General features: G+C 38.0%; 1 protein-coding gene across 5 annotated transcripts in view; it reads left to right on the top strand.

Annotated features, from left to right (window-relative positions):
* The window catches only part of FNDC3B (fibronectin type III domain containing 3B), a 370,299-nt gene that overhangs the window by 225,421 nt on the left and 129,032 nt on the right, over positions 1-15,846 (top strand). For 4 of the 5 annotated variants that reach the window (XM_037840625.1, XM_037840597.1, XM_037840604.1 and 1 more), the window contains exons 5-6: positions 1,614-1,857; positions 5,466-5,756. In XM_037840625.1, the coding sequence (XP_037696553.1) occupies positions 1,614-1,857; positions 5,466-5,756 (535 nt within the window). The remainder of the gene's footprint in view (positions 1-1,613; positions 1,858-5,465; positions 5,757-15,846) is intronic. The other variant, XM_037840631.1, reaches the window with a different exon arrangement.

The raw sequence follows: 15,846 nt of genomic DNA, 5'->3' as shown, positions 1-15,846 counted from the left end.
TTCCCAATTTGAACCTCCTAGAGCTTGCCTTGTACTGTTAGCTCCTCTAGTAAATGTGTAATTACCAAAGGAGAAAGTTTTTATCATTTTAAGGTGTAAGACCCAGATGCTTAATTTTAAGGAGTTATTGCTTTATTTTAACAAATCTATTAATATAGTAGTTAATTCTGAAACTATGTTAGTAGATTCGTTAATAAGCATAAAGATTTATATTTCTTTTAACATAAAGTTATGGCTGTTAATTCACACTCAGCCTTTCTTGTACATTAAAGTACAAACTAAACATCAGTACACTTATTTATTTGTCTAAGCAAGTTTGTCTTAATTTAAAAAGTATGGTTTTTTTTTTTTTTCAATTAGAATGCTTTAGACATGATTAAGTAATTTTATTTGAGCCTATACCCCTGAGGTATAACAGGAATTCCTTTTCAATATACAAGTTTAATTTTCAAATGTTTTGTTTTCTGAAAAGCAAAACTTCGTATCAGTGTCTTAAATACTTAGAGTAGCAGGTGTCTCCTTGGCAGCCTGGTCCTGGCTTCCACGTTGACTCTTTGGCTCAGTTCGTCCCATTACTGCAGGGCCCTGCCTCGAAAGCCATCCCTCAGCTGTCTCAGCCCTACCAATTCCTTGAGGTCCCTGAAGCCCTCACTGCTTCTGCCATCCATGCTCTCCTCTTTCGTCTTACCTTTTGACTATGGTATTTGTTGTGTTAGTTATTTCTTGTCGTGTGTCTCAACAAAATTGTTTGCTCATAGAGGAGGTAGCATGAAGTTGGCCACAGAGGCAGTAAGTGTTGCTATTGCGCTTCCATAGTCACCTTCCTTGGGTGAATTAAAAACCGTATGGAGAGGGTGTATATGGAGTGTTTATTGTTTCACTCTGCTCGCAACAGCGGGCCAGTGGTAAGATCTTCCTGCTCACACTTAGCACATCATCTTAGAAACAAAGGTGTCCATCCCTTCCAGATTTGGGGTTACTTAAGTATTGCATTGTTCAGAATCTCTTCATTCTGCATCCTTGGTCCTAGGGTTAAATGACCTCTCAAGGCACTTTTATGGCTTCTGGTGTTGTTTGTGATGACGGCACTGTGCATGCTAATCTAGGGATGGGGTAGAATGTTATTATGCAGATCTCAAAGCCCAACCCGGGAAAAATAAACTTACATGGCCTGAAATTCTCTTCTTTCTGGAAAACTGCTGAACTGATAGTTATATTCAGTATTCCTAAAATCTGTTTAAGCACACATTAACTACACTTGCCTTAGACAAAGCCAGTGAAAACTTTGTGAGAAAACTGGATTTAACACCAATCTGTTAATCTCTCCAAAAGTTTTGCACAACTGTTACAGAGAATGAGATGGTTGAAAAAAAAGTTTTAATGTTAAAAACTATTAGTTAAAGAACACATTTAACTGTTGGCATTAGAGAACAGAACTCAACATGCACTACCAGATTTTTTTCTATCAAGGAGAGACAAAATTCAGGTGCAAATTATTAACAATTAAGGGAGAATATAATACATTCTTAGGATGTTTGCTAATATATAATGCATTCATAAGATGTTTGCTAATAATTTATACTATACTCTTTCCTTCTGCTTTTTTTCTTTAGGTGATTGAAGACAGTACTGGAGTGCGCAGGGTGGTGGTCACACCCCAGTCCCCTGAATGTTATCCCCCTAGCTACCCCTCTGCCATGTCTCCAACCCACCACCTACCCCCATACCTGACCCACCACCCGCATTTTATTCACAATTCACACACAGCTTACTACCCACCTGTTACTGGACCTGGAGACATGCCGCCTCAGTTTTTTCCTCAGCATCATCTTCCCCCCACAATATATGGTGAACAAGGTGAGTAGATTATTGCTGGCATCGGGAGCAGCTGAAACTGGTTATGAAACCTAAGTATTTTAAAAGAGCTCATTGGTCTACTGTAAGCATGATAGAAGGATCCCTTTGGTGCATTATACTCACTGGAAATCCCTAGTTTTCTTTGTCCCAAATTGAGTTTTGCATAATTATTTTGTGGTTATTCTTTCTATTTTCCCAAATTTTGTCCCCTCATCCCCATTCAAAAAGATAAAGGATCTGGGTAGCCACTTTTTATTTAGATAACAGGCAGTGATCTGTGGCATGTTTCCATGTCCTATAAACATTTTTTTACATGAGAGTAGCAGAGGCAGAACTGTGGCACATTGTTTCTTTGATGTCTGTATGGTCTAGAAGGGAAATTGAACAGTGTTTTGTGTCCCATTTTCAATATTAGAAGATTGTTACGTCTCGGTAACCCCTGGGTTTCCTAGAATGCCCTATGTTGCAATCTTTGGCAGAACTCAGTAATCCCTTCGCTGTTGATTTGGTCCTTCACAACCCTGTTTTTAGTTAAGAATAGCTATTATATTAGTGCAGCCACGATTTATCTAGTTGTTAGGCAAATATTTATTTACCTTGAAATGAAAAGAGCCTCAGAGCTATGGATTTTGTGTCTTTTTAGTTTGGGCCTTGGTTTTGGTTTAGTAGAAAGCCCTTCTTTATCAAAATGGATACTAAGAAACCAGATAAGGGAAGTTAAAAATTAGACTTCAACCTCTAGGACTTTGCAAAGTGATTTTCCAGTGAGCCTGATGATGAATTGAAGCACCTTTCTGCTTTGAACATTTTGTTGTTTCGGATAAATTAAATGAGAAATGCTTGCTTACCCCATAGAATTTTTGAACAAGTTAACATCTCATTTCCTCTTATCAATTATAAATATTTCCCCCTGGATGTTCATCTCACGTTATAATTTTTTCTCTTTAACAAAGGAACAATTTTGGGTTGGGTATTTTAAGTAAAATATCCTGTTGTAACTTGGGGATAGAATTTCACTGTTTTTTTTTGTTTGTTTTTTCCAGTAGTCAGAAATTTAGTGTAATTTGAAATTATCAGGTGCTATCATATTCGGGTGTGAGGAGATAATTTCAAAAGTATGAAATCGCTTTGATTTCAAAGAGGCATCAATAACTTCTTAATACAATATTTATGGCCTAATAATTTAATACCAGTTAACATCGGCTAGAGTTCATATGACATGAAAACATTTGAGTAAAGACAGGGAAATTCATTTACCTCTAATTTTTGAAAGAATATAATGCTGCAGCACGATATATATTAAGTATTTGAGCTTGTGCCAGAATCTTCTGGATCTGGGCTATCATGGCATTGTGCAAAGCCTTAGCTATTGACTTGTCACTTGATGAAAAATGTCTGACCTGTCTTATTTTAACAGTCTGTCAGTAGGATGCCCAATAGTTACTGGTTTTCCTTTATAATTTTCTTTACAATTTCAAGTAAACCAACAATGTGATTTAACTAGCCATTAGAATAGCGCTAAAAAGAAATTATTCTCTCTTCATTTCATAGTCCGTTTTGGGTTAATTTCATTAAAATAGCACAGAGCAGTAATGTACAAGTTAAAGTGCTTTCACTGATTTAGAATTAAAGGAAGCAGTAAAACAAAATCCCGTTTTACTTTATGAAGCCATTTATATATCTGTCCTCTTACCTTAGTTTTCAATGTGCATACTGAAATGCAATTTAAACATTAATTTTCCAAATGGTTAAGATTTTTAAAACAGTCCTTAACATGGTTTTAAAAATTAATAATTATATTAGTACCCATGGTGGATATTTCAAATCTCAAATGTAATGCACTGTCATTTTTAGGACATTTACTATCCTTCTTCTGTATTTTGATTTAGTTTATTTGGGTATATATTTTTAAAATAGGGCTGTTTTTGTTTTTACACATTCTCTGGTACAAATTGATTATCTTATGAAGATTTTTTTTTAAAATGTTCCTTAAGATCTGTGAATAGAAAGAAAATTAAAAGTGTAGCTTTACCACTGAACAACTGATCCTGGTATAGTCCTGATTTAGGTCTCCTGTTCAAGAGAAGTTATTAGCAGTGCTCTCGTTCATTCTCAGAAATGTTCCAGTTTGGATGGTAATTTATATAGCCACCCCATGTATGTGGAGCCCCCTTTTCTTATAAAGAGCAAAGGATCAAACCTCTGTGTTTTATTGCCATTTGTATTGATGTTTCAAGATAATGTAAAAGTTTAAAAATAAAATAATAGTTTTCTTTCCTAGGATCATGAGATTATTTTGCAGGCTCCGTTTCTTTTAGGCCACTTAAAACTTAGCATAGTGAAGCCAGGTAACATTGTATGAGTGAGTTTTTCTTGCCTCATGGTTACTCCAAAGTGGAAGTTTGAGAACACAGCTTATTATGGTTTATACCAGATTATAGAGATGACTTATCTCTGTCCTTTCAGTTTCTCCTTGAACATTTCCCCAGTTCCGTGAGCCTTGATTTTTTTTACTGGTAAATTTTCATTTCATTATTTTCGAGTTCCGGTTTGCTAATGCTGCCAAATTCAATAGACCAGAAATGGATTGGCTTTTACAATGGAGATTTTAGTTCACAAATTTACAGTTGTAAGGCCATGACAACGTCCCAATTAAGGCATCAACAGGATGATAACTTCTCTGAAGAAAGGCCGATGGCATCTGGGGTTCCTCTGTCACATGGGAAGGCACATGGCCGGAGTCTGCTAGTCCTCTCCCTGGTTTAGCTTCTGGTTTCCATGACTTTGCAAAATGTTTCTGGGCTTCTGTCTTAGCTTTTTCTCTTAGCTTCTCCCAGGGGCAAACTCTGGATTACGTCTATAAGCTTCTCTCCAAAATGTCTTTCTCAGTTTCTCTGAGCTCCCTGTCTGTGTGAGCTCTTTTAAAGGATTCCAGTAAAAGGTTAAGACCCACCTTGAATGGGCAGGGTTACATCTCCATGGAAACAATCTAATCAAAAAGGTCCCATCCACATTAGGTCTGTCCCCACAAGATTGGAGTAAAAGAACATGACCTTTTATGGGGTACATATCAGATGCAAAACAGCACCAGCACATTTAGTAGGTTTTGTTCGATTGTTGGCTCTTACGGACACTACAAATAACTCTTTTCTGGTTGCTACATACTTTCCAAGAGAAATGCTATTCTGTCTACAAGGATAAGTATACTCTTATACATGTGTAAAGGGGCTATTTTATTTGTGAGTTCTAATTTTTTTTGTGTATTACAAATACTAAAAACATTTCGATAGGCAAAATCAAACTTAGTTCTAAATTCAATTAGAACTTTGAGCTCGGTAACTTGTCTTCTTCACCGTTCTGTGTATTTTTTGGAGCATTCCTAAACACATAGTATGAGTTTTAATGATTAATTTTTCCTTGATTGTTGATTGCAAACACATAAAAATATTTTAAATATATACTTACATATGTATACAGCACTTTCTTAAGAAAGATATTTTTATACTGTATTTAACAGTACATTAAATGTTTTTCTCAGGTCATTTTACCATTGAATAGTTATTGAAAATGTAGATTGATCTTTCATTTGTCATAATCGTACATTTTAGAAATAATACCACTCTACGGAATGTCAAGCTACATTACGCGAGAAGACCAGTACAGCAAGCCTCCTCACAAAAAACTGAAAGACCGCCAGATTGACCGCCAGAACCGCCTCAATAGCCCTCCTTCTTCTGTCTACAAAAGCAACTGCGCAACAGTGTACAACGGCTACGGGAAGGGCCACAGCGGTGGAAGCAGTGGAGGCGGGGGAGGTGGCAGTGGCGGTGGGCCAGGAATTAAGAAAACAGAGCGGCGAGCAAGAAGCAGTCCTAAGTCGAATGATTCAGACTTGCAAGGTAATGGGCAAGAAGTTTGCCGTAAGGAGTGAATGATTGAGACAGGGACATCCTAAGGAAACATCTTTCACATAACAACATTATTTCATAGTGGTTAGTTTTTCTTCTAAGAAGATTGGGCAAACCTTCTCTGAGGTATTTCTTAGTCCGGAAAAAATAATGCATCGTTTAATTTTGTTATTAGTACTCCATGGTAAAATTTTTTTTTTTTTAATCACACATGCCATATAACTCTTCAGATTTCTGAAAGTGATTTTACATTAGCTTGCTTCTGTTGTTTCACTCTAAATTGCTGGAAAAGAGATCGAAAGTTTAAAAAAAAATCTTTCTAAGAAGTAAGGGGCTAGTTTAAATCTCAAAGTAATTATACCTCATAAAACCAGAGGTAATTACTAATACATTGTGCTGAAATTTGTCATTGTGTAATGGGGATATATTTCTGTTTAGTTTCAGGCATTGGTTACTGTATTTAGTATATATTCTGCCAAGGTGAGCACCACCAGTGATTATTTAATGCCACCTGTGGCATCCAGAGTGAGGTGTTCCTAGACCAGGAATGAGCTGGAAGATTAAGTTCATCACATATAGATAGATAGAGAGGTGTCAGGTCAGGAGGGCCTGTGATTTCTTTGTAGATTAGTCTTGTGGCTGTAGATCTGTGTTGATTTGGGGCGGGAGACAGATGTGATTTAAGTAAGGTTTTTAGGTGAGATTTAGAGACAAACTATTTTGATGGCTCAAGAGGAAAAAACAGAGACACTTTATATATGCTTGTAGAAGACTGACTTATGTGAAGCAAAAGAAGGTAACATTTTGATGAGCTAGGTTGGTTTACAGGTACAAAGGAACTGGAAAATAGACATGAATGGCTGTGAAAGGCAGGGTAAGAACTGATTATGACACTCTTTACTATTGCTTCCTTATTGGACCTCATCCAGGTAGAATGTTTGTGAATGAAAAAGACTAAGGTTATATAGGTTTGATTGTGTAGGAAAGCGGGCCTGTTGGGTCAGAGGAAAATTATGTAAAACCAGATGTTGGCATCAAAATCCCCTCTCCTTCCTCTCCACCCCCAATCCCCCCCTCATCCCCACATTTATTTATCTGAATGAATTTATTGTGAAGAAGAGGAATAGTAAAATATAATGAAATGCAAAGAGTAATTTCTCTGGGTAGATGTATTATGGATTCGTTTGATTTTATTCTTTAAGTTGTTTTGTATTTTCTGTATTTTCTGTCGTTATCATGCATCTCTTATAAGGGTTTAAAAGAAACAAACAAGTATATAAAAGAAATCCAAGGGCCAGGATGCTTTTAAACAACTCTTGACGGAAAGTGAAATTTCTGCCATATGAAATTAGTTTTAGTCAAATGATATTACAACTTCTAACTTCGAAATTAGTTTACTAACAGTGTTAAAAATTTACCATGGGCATGTAAGAGAATTCACAGACAGATTAGGAATAGGCTTTCCTAAGGAGGACTTTAGTTTGAAGAGAAAAAGAATGTATAAGCTGTCATTGGAGAGTTTGAGGTTTGAACTACTTTGACTGCTTGATTCATTCTTTAATCATTTTTGCCCTGTCTTGCACCAAAAGGATTCAAGGGAGATGACAGATTCATAGAGGCAGATTAAACAACTTTAAGAATTAGGGGGTAAAAAGATGATCAGGAAAGGAAAGTTGAAGCAGGGGTGAAGTAACATGTAAAAAGCAATATAGTTACAGAATAACTGCGGCAAAAGTAAGCTTCTTCCTTATGCATGCAATTATTTCACATTATATATGCCTAAATGTGTCACCATGTCTATATTTTAGTATTCTTATAGCTTTAAGAGAGGAAACAGATTTGCATTGAAATCAATACTGAAATGTTTGCTGGCATACATCTGTATGTTTACCAGTATTTTGGCATTTTACCTTTCTAGAGTGAGAAACGATAATTACTGTGGGCACCTTAAGCTTTTTGCCATTGTGTAGAAAATGTGTTATTGTGTTGGGTTACAATGATACCACTCTTGCTATGGCTTCTGGGAGCAAGCATTTCATGATGAAAAGGGGGGAGAAAAACATTTTAATCCCTGATTTGATCTGTTGTTCCCTTTCTCATCAGTTTGCCTCCTCAAAATCATACTCTCCGCATGGTTTAGGAATGGAATAAAGATAAAGTATTATTGAGTGTTATTTTATGTACTCTAGCTCATTCTAATAAAAATTTGAGGAGGTTTAAATATTGGGTAAAAAATATGAGGAAACTGAAGAAAAATAAGAAGCCATGAATAAAGTTGTACATAAAAGACTCCTGTAAAGTTCCTGTGGAGTTTCTTGATGTGGACCATGTATTTGCCTTTGAGTTTCCTAGAGCACTGGAAAGGGAAAAGTGAGCCAGGTAGAGTCAGTTATGTTGCTTGTAATGTTTCAGTCCTGACTGCCTCAGAATGTGGTTGTTGGCTCACATGACCCCAAAAGACTTCTTTCTGCTTTCTCATAAATGTGAGTGTTCTAGTCTTCCCGTGTATATTTTTGCTTGAATTTCCTGAAGCTGACTTCTCTACATAGGAGATGAACTTCTTAAATAATTCTCAAGTTTATAGTGATACCTAATTAGTTAATGGCGGTATGATTCACCTGTTTGAATCCATATGTGCTTTGTAGAAGAATAGATTATATACTTAACTATGATATTTGGCATTTTATAGTTTTCTAAATTCTACTTCAGATGTTTGCATTTCCAGTAGAGTCCAATCTTTTTATTTCAGAATTCCCTAACTTTTGAGGGGATCTATTTGAGTTATTTAGCCCATTACTACTTATAAAAGACATATGTTTTACAAAAATAAAAAAAGGCAGACTTTACATTTGTACCTGGTCCTGTGATAAAATGAAGTACAGCTTTGAAAAAGCAGACAAACAGGTTGTGTAAATCTAATTAAATAAGTAAGTAAATATGGAGATTTATTAATTTCTCTCTTGAGTCCTGGTTCTCTCAGCTGGCTGTCCTTCAGAAACACTGGTGGAATTCTAAAAAAAAGTATAGAACCCTGGACCTAATTTCAGGACTATTAAATCAGAATTTCCTTGCCTGACTTGGTCTCATTGTTTTTTTCCAGAACCCCATTGGGGATGATGATCAACCAAGATAGAGAACTTCTGCTCTAAAATTAAGTTTGGTTACTGAAGATATGGTTCACTAAATTGTATGCAGTATGAAGCAGAACGTGTTTTATTGACCATCTTATCTCTTCCTCTTAGTTCTGTGTCTGGTACATAGTAGGTGCTCCTTAAATATTTGTGGAATAAAACTTATTTTCTTAATTGCTTTATTTTCCAGAGCAAGATTTCTGTTTGAACACATGCAGCTGTTGTTATCATTTTCTCTTCCTGGAGCAAATTACTACATTGCCCAAAGATATTACTCTGCTTCTATGACCCCTCCTTTCATTTAGTATTACCTTGAGAAATAAAGCCCCACAGTTCCCGCAGGAGATATAGGATTCCTGCTTCATTATAATACCTTGGAGCCAGTGGTATGATGCAGGCAGAGAACGGGGGCTTTAGTACCAGGCATCCTTGGCTTAGAACTGGTGTTTGTCACTTGCTGCTTGCTTTTTGTATTCCCTGCATCTCTTAATTCTCATCTGTATAGTGGGTATTTTGTAATACCCATGAAGTATTAAAAATAGCCCACCTCAGTTCTTAACACCTCAATAGAGAGGTAACCCTAATAACTTGAATAATTCTTGTCTTCCTCTTCCTCAGGACCCCTGTTATCACCTGTTATCCAGGATAATCCCTCCTCAATGGCTTTTCCTTCTGATGGCTTTTCCTCTTCCCTCCATGGCCCCCAAAACTCCTTCTCATGTAAGTCAGAAGTGGCTTCCTTCTGCTTTAACTCATTACGTTTTGAAAGCTAAACCTTCCACTCCTGAACTACTGCCTCTTAAAGTCCCATCCAGGCTTTCCCAGAGTTTGCTACTGAGATGGAAATGCACCACATACCCTCAGGCCCTCACTGGTAGGGCCTCACACATCTCATAGCTGCCTTATGAGACACTTAGAGCTCTGAATGAGAGAGAGAACCCTAAAGCATATTATCTTGGGACATTCTCTGTTAAGCATCTCCTCATACCTTCCTTATTATGGCCAGAGCTCAGTCAGATCTGAACATGCTACTCCCCTCCTTTAAAACCTCTACAGGATTCCCCATTGTCTATGGAATAATGTCTAAAATGTTTAACACAGCACAAAGCTTACCTCCCATCGTACTCAGATCTCCCCACCAGACACCCTGTGTTTTGCCCATTCCATGAAATGCCTCATTCTCTCTTATTGGCCTGCCCTTCCAATTCCTCCGCCTAGCAAACTCCAACTTATCCTTCAAGAGCCATCTCAACTATCACCTCCTCTAGGAAGCCTACCTGTCTTCCTAGATAATGGCAGATTAGAGAAAATGTTTCAAGGATTTCACCCCTCCCCCTTTCTTCCTTTCTCCACATTTGATTTTAGATTGGTGCCTGGGCATCAAACCCACAGTTTAAACTCAAGGATAGAAATGGAAGAATTTGTCCTTGTGTGCAAATGTTGTGCAAGAGCTAGCCTTGAGCCTGTTCTATGGCCAAAAACCCAGTTATAATTGTTATATTGCCTTTCATCACAGGAAGTAAAGGAGTTTCTGTTGCTCTTCATTGAGCAAAAGGGACGTTTCATTCCCTCCATTTTATCTTCAGTAAAAGCTAAAGCAATAATATTAACGCAAATTACCCAGTGGGATACAGACCCAGGTCTGTAACTAAAATCCCCCAGTTTTCAGCCAGAGTTCTAGACCCTTTGTCATGTAAACTCAGACAGGGCTAGAGAGTAAGGTTATCTGCTAGTGTTGTTATAGAAAGGATTTTGTGACTCCAGAGAGAAAAATAAAGAATTTGATGATCTGCTGTATAATAATAAGAAAAGACCCATGGAACTCCATTAATTATGATGTGTTTGTGTTGTGTTATGAGGGGGCAAGGGAGGTGGGGATATGAGAAAGTGAGAACCACTAGCCCTTTGTAGCGCTAAGTGATTGTAAACAAAGATTTTAAATGGGGGATGGCTGAGTGGGTGGAAGGCATGTAGTTAAAACTTATAATTTAAAATGAAGCATACCTATATCATGGTAGGACAATTTCTTTTGTGTTGCCAACTTATTGATAGTAATTTATGTGAAGGACCCTAAAACTTACAGTGCCATGTCGGAAAAGAAAAGGGGGACAAAATGTGGTAAGAATTCCAAATAGAGAAGAAAATTACAGCGTACTTTGGTGTTTGACCTTTGGAATTGTTGACAGTCCAGAGATTCAGTCACACTTTAGATCAAATTCCACCACATCGAGTCATAGTTTCTGTTTGTAACACTGAAAGCCAGTGATGAGGGTTTGTTCTTCTGCTTTTCTCTTTCAGAGATCATAAACTGCCTCTGGCCCCAGCAATATTGTTTATTATCAGGTTTTATATTCAAATTATCTCTTAGATAATTCTCACTGACATTTTTAAAATCTTCTTATATTTTGCTGTCACTGCTCAGAACCAAAATCTGACTCCAGCATCTGTTTACCTAGAGTTACCATCAAAGTTAATTCATTCTGCAGATAAGAATTACAGTACTAAGGTTTGGGGTGGAATTTTTCTGCTAGAGGTCTGAGACTGTGAACATTTGTGGCTCCTTGGAGTTGTCCTTTTGCTGGATGGCGTGGGCTCTGGGAGCGGATGGCTGCACCCACCTGTCTAGGGCTGACAGTGGCTCCCTTTGTTTGCTGTGACTTGACTAATGTTAATAAGGTTTGGAATGTTGAGAGTAAAGACAGATTTTCTTTAGGAATGTCTTTTGGTCTTGGCTCCCTGTGAAAGATAGCACTGGTGCTTTTCTGTTTAAAGTAAGATATTTAGTGGGACTTCTACACTTCAGGAGTGGCTGATCTTTTCTTTTACTTGCTACCCTTTTTATCTCATGAGCACATATGCTCCTAGACATGCTCAGACAGGGTGTTTTGGAAGACTGGAGAGTGTGTTGGATCTTGGTTATGGAGGGGGCAGGGTTCTTCTTTTCCCCTGGAGTGTGTGCCTAAGTTCATAGATGAAATTTCAATATTGCTTTATCCCTCAAGTCTGTATTTGATAATCCTGTGAGTTTTCACCTATCTACAGCTGTGTATGAATCCCGAGCATGGCAAAAATATCAAGAAAACATGAAACAAATTAAAAGTGAGCTCAAATCAATGGAATTTACTGATTTCGCTGCCAAATACTGTCAGAAAAGTGAAAATAGGCCAAATGCATCCAAATAACTTTTAGTTTTTTAAAAGGACAATGTGAACCCAGAGATCAGAATGCCAAAGGTATTATTCTTTGCCAGAAACTGGGCAGTGAACACCCTTACTTCCATTTCAAGCACAGGCTGCCAGTTCCATCGCGAGTCTTGGAGGCCTCAGCTAAACTCTGATTGAAGGTCTGAGCAAACTTCAGGACCTTGTAACAACTGCCTACATGTGGAATGAGAAAGGAGACAGACTTAGGGACAGAAGGTTGTTTTCATAAGGACTGTGTTGCTCTTTAACATGTGCTTTCTGACCTGGGCATTATCCTCTGAGGCCCAGAGATTCAGAAATCAAACTATAAATAGCTATGTTTCAGTATGCCAATTTTATTTTTCCTTCTAGGGTGCTGACTTTACTGGTGCAAAGGCAAATTCTGTGGCTTAACAAAGAGGAACCTATGCTGGCCCCCAAATTGTTCCTAATGAGTAGAGTAAATAGTTGTCTTTGTCAAGTTACATCACTTATCCTATATTTTTGCCTTTTGCCCGTTTCTACTTTGTATTTTATTTGCAATCCAGAACATTTTAAAGATGTTAACTAATTTATACTTTTGACAGGCAGGATGAGATATTTTTGTTATGTCAATTTAAGAAGTCTTAATCCATTAAATCATACTTGAAGCTTCACATTTTTTACTTACATATACAAAGACAAACAACACATGAAAAAGATCTTTGAACTTCTTTTAAAACTAATGCCCACCAGAAGTTTGAGGGCAGACTTTTGATTAGTTTCTACCATATGTGGTACTTAACTCTGTAAATTCATATTATTTTCTCTTTTTGCTTTCTTGGGAAATGATCGTAGAGGCATTTAGATGACATCAGAACCCGTGTTGGTAAAATGCGTGTCCTCCCAAAGAACTTTTAAATCATAGGTATAAGTGATGGTATAGTTTGTTTCTGGTATATCCGTAACCTTCAATTCTATTGAATTGAAACTTTTGTGTGTTATTCTCTCATTTGTCTTAAGTTGAATTCTGAATTTAACTGGGTTAGAGGTCCTCAACACAAATGTGACATACATAGAAGCGAAATAACATCTCGTTTAGAACACAGGCTTAGGACCTTGCAGGTGTAGGTTCAGCTCTCTCTGCCACTTGTGAGCTGTCTGTCCTTGGGCAAGTTAATTAATCTCTCAAAGCTTCACTTTCCTTATGTATGTATGAGATGGAGGTAATTAATAGCACCTACATCAGAGAGTTGCCATGAGCTCCTTATACAAATCCAGGTGCTTACACAGTGCTTTGAAAATGTTATAGAGTATTGGTGAATTAAAACCATGGCATTTTAACACTGAGACCTACCTTCTGTGGGTGATTTTAGCAGAACCCTCAGATGGGGACCATGCTGAGGGGAAAGGCATCCTGCAGTCTGGGTCAGTGTGGAAACATTGAATGCCCAGGATCTTAGGTACTGAGGTATGAGGGGATTCGGAAAGCTCTCTGGTTCCCCCAAAAAAGACTCCCAACTCTTGCCAGCTTGCAAAAAGCCTGATGAATTCTGGGCAAGAATAAAGCTCAGTCCTCACTCCTCATCTCTCCTTTTCCTCTTCTCTGGGCTGGATTCTCTCTGTGTGAGAGAGTAGGTGAACTTGATTCTGTCTTTGAACCTGCTCAACACACTGACTCCTCTAACTTACTTTGCTAGGTATAGAAGTGTTTTTAAAAAAAAAAAAAAGATTATCTGGAGATGACTTGGGTGAACAACAACTCTATTTTACTAACACCCATTTTACTAGCTGTAGGTCAGTTAACTAATACCCAGTTTAGTCTTGGGCATTAGTTCTGCATATGGGGGTCATCAGAACAGAGCCCCTTTTTTAAGTAACACTGGTATAAGGAGAGGGAAATAGAAATAAATCTGCCTCTCCTTCCTATTTTAAGTTATCTATTACTGTGTAACAAATTACTCCAAAACATAGTGGCTTAAAATAAAAATAAGTATATTATTTCTCACAGCTTTTGTGGGCCAGGAATTTGGGAGTGGCTTGGCTGGCTGGTTTGGGCTTGGGGTCTTTGGTGAGATTGCAGTCAGATGACAGCAGAGGTGGCAGTCATCTTGATTGGGGCTGGAGGATCCACTTCCAAGGTGGCTCACTCCCATGGCCAGCTGGTTATTGCCTGTTGGTGGGTGGCCCTGGTTCCTCTGCATGTGGGTCTCTCCATAGGTCTGCTTGAGCATCGCAGGGCACAGCAGCTTGCTTCTCCCCACAGTGAGAAGTCTCAGAGACCAAGACGGACACTTCCATTTTTTAATGACTTAGGCTCTCTGAAGGTACAACTCCTAAAAGAGGACAAAATCGTGACTTGCATACTAGGGAACTAGTAAGATAATATATCCAGTTCAAAAGAGAACTCAAAGTACACACATTTATAGTCAGATAAGGAGTGCTGAAATGAGTTTACAAATGATACAACACTGGCCATTATCCACAGCCAATATCAATTGCATTCCACTGGACATAATTTGTATTTTTATTAACAGGAATTATTTGTGGATTTGTCAATTTTCTACAACTTGATTTCTGTGTTTACAGGAATGTAAAATAGCCTAGTCAAAAGCAGACAGAGGCATGGTAACCCAGTGGATAAGCTAACCAGGAAACCCACTAAATTTCAGTCTTTCACAATTTTTCCTTACACCTTGGAAGTCGTGTCCCATCACTTCTGCAGAATTCTGTTGGTCACATAGGCCCACCCTGATGTATTGTAGAAGGATCCTACACAAAGGAGGCCAGACTCATGGGATAAGGGGTGTAACTAACTGTGTAACTCTCCATGGGGGGTACATCATGTAGGCTGGCTACCACATAATATGGAGTCAGAAACCATTTCTATTAATACACTATCTGAAGTAGTTTTGGCCTTTGTAACGGAATTTTGGCAACTTTCCGGCTGTCACGTCAATGTTGGTTTTGTTGCTGCATCCCCTTCCATGGAATGGTGCTTTAGGATCCCTGCTTACAGCTGTGGCATGAAGAGTCCGGACATTGAAGTTCTGGTTCTCTGTCATCAGTGCATTGTAATATGACGAGAGCAGTGAATATTGTAAATGTGCTGATTAGAGATCATCCTTTTTGCTGTATCAGCCTTGGTTCTTATGATGAATTTAATTTGCTAAACCAACTGCACAGTGGAGTGTAGACTATATTACCCTGTTTCAATTTTTGGTGCTTCGATGAGATCTTGAAATTCTATTAAGAATTGAGGAGAGAACACTAGTGTGAAGTGTGGTAAAATGCCTGGGAAACAATAGTAGTACTTGCTCAGTGTTTGTTAGTTACAGGGTAACAATGGTGGGGCTGATTTGCTTTAGGTACAAATAGGAATTGTGGTGGTTGAGGAAACTGGAAAATGAGGAGTGGGGAGAGAAATGAGAAGGGCCTCAGAGGGATGGTACATTGAAATAAAAGGCAAGTGGCAAAAAATAGGAAAATAAGTAGAATCAAATGAGAAAACACAGTGGGCAGGGAAGATTAGGTGAGCTCTGGGATAAAGGTAATTTGGAAAATAAGAGCAATTTCATGATTCTATTTTTATATATTCCATTCCTCCCACATGGTTGACTTTTTCCAGAGGGATAGGATGGAGAAGAGAATGCTTTTCTGGCCTATTGTGGTCCATGAGCTCTTTTACTGACTGCCCCGCTTTGAACAAATCTCCATGTAAATAAAGCCTCCTACTCTTTTCCGATTTGTACTTTCCTGACTTTCTTCCTATGCTGGATTAGAGCTCCC

Source organism: Choloepus didactylus, chromosome 1, assembly GCF_015220235.1.
Source record: "Choloepus didactylus isolate mChoDid1 chromosome 1, mChoDid1.pri, whole genome shotgun sequence".
Classification (NCBI taxonomy): Eukaryota; Metazoa; Chordata; class Mammalia; order Pilosa; family Megalonychidae; genus Choloepus; species Choloepus didactylus.
Note: the sequence above shows the minus strand (reverse complement) of the source record. Positions and strands in the feature narration are given on the sequence as shown.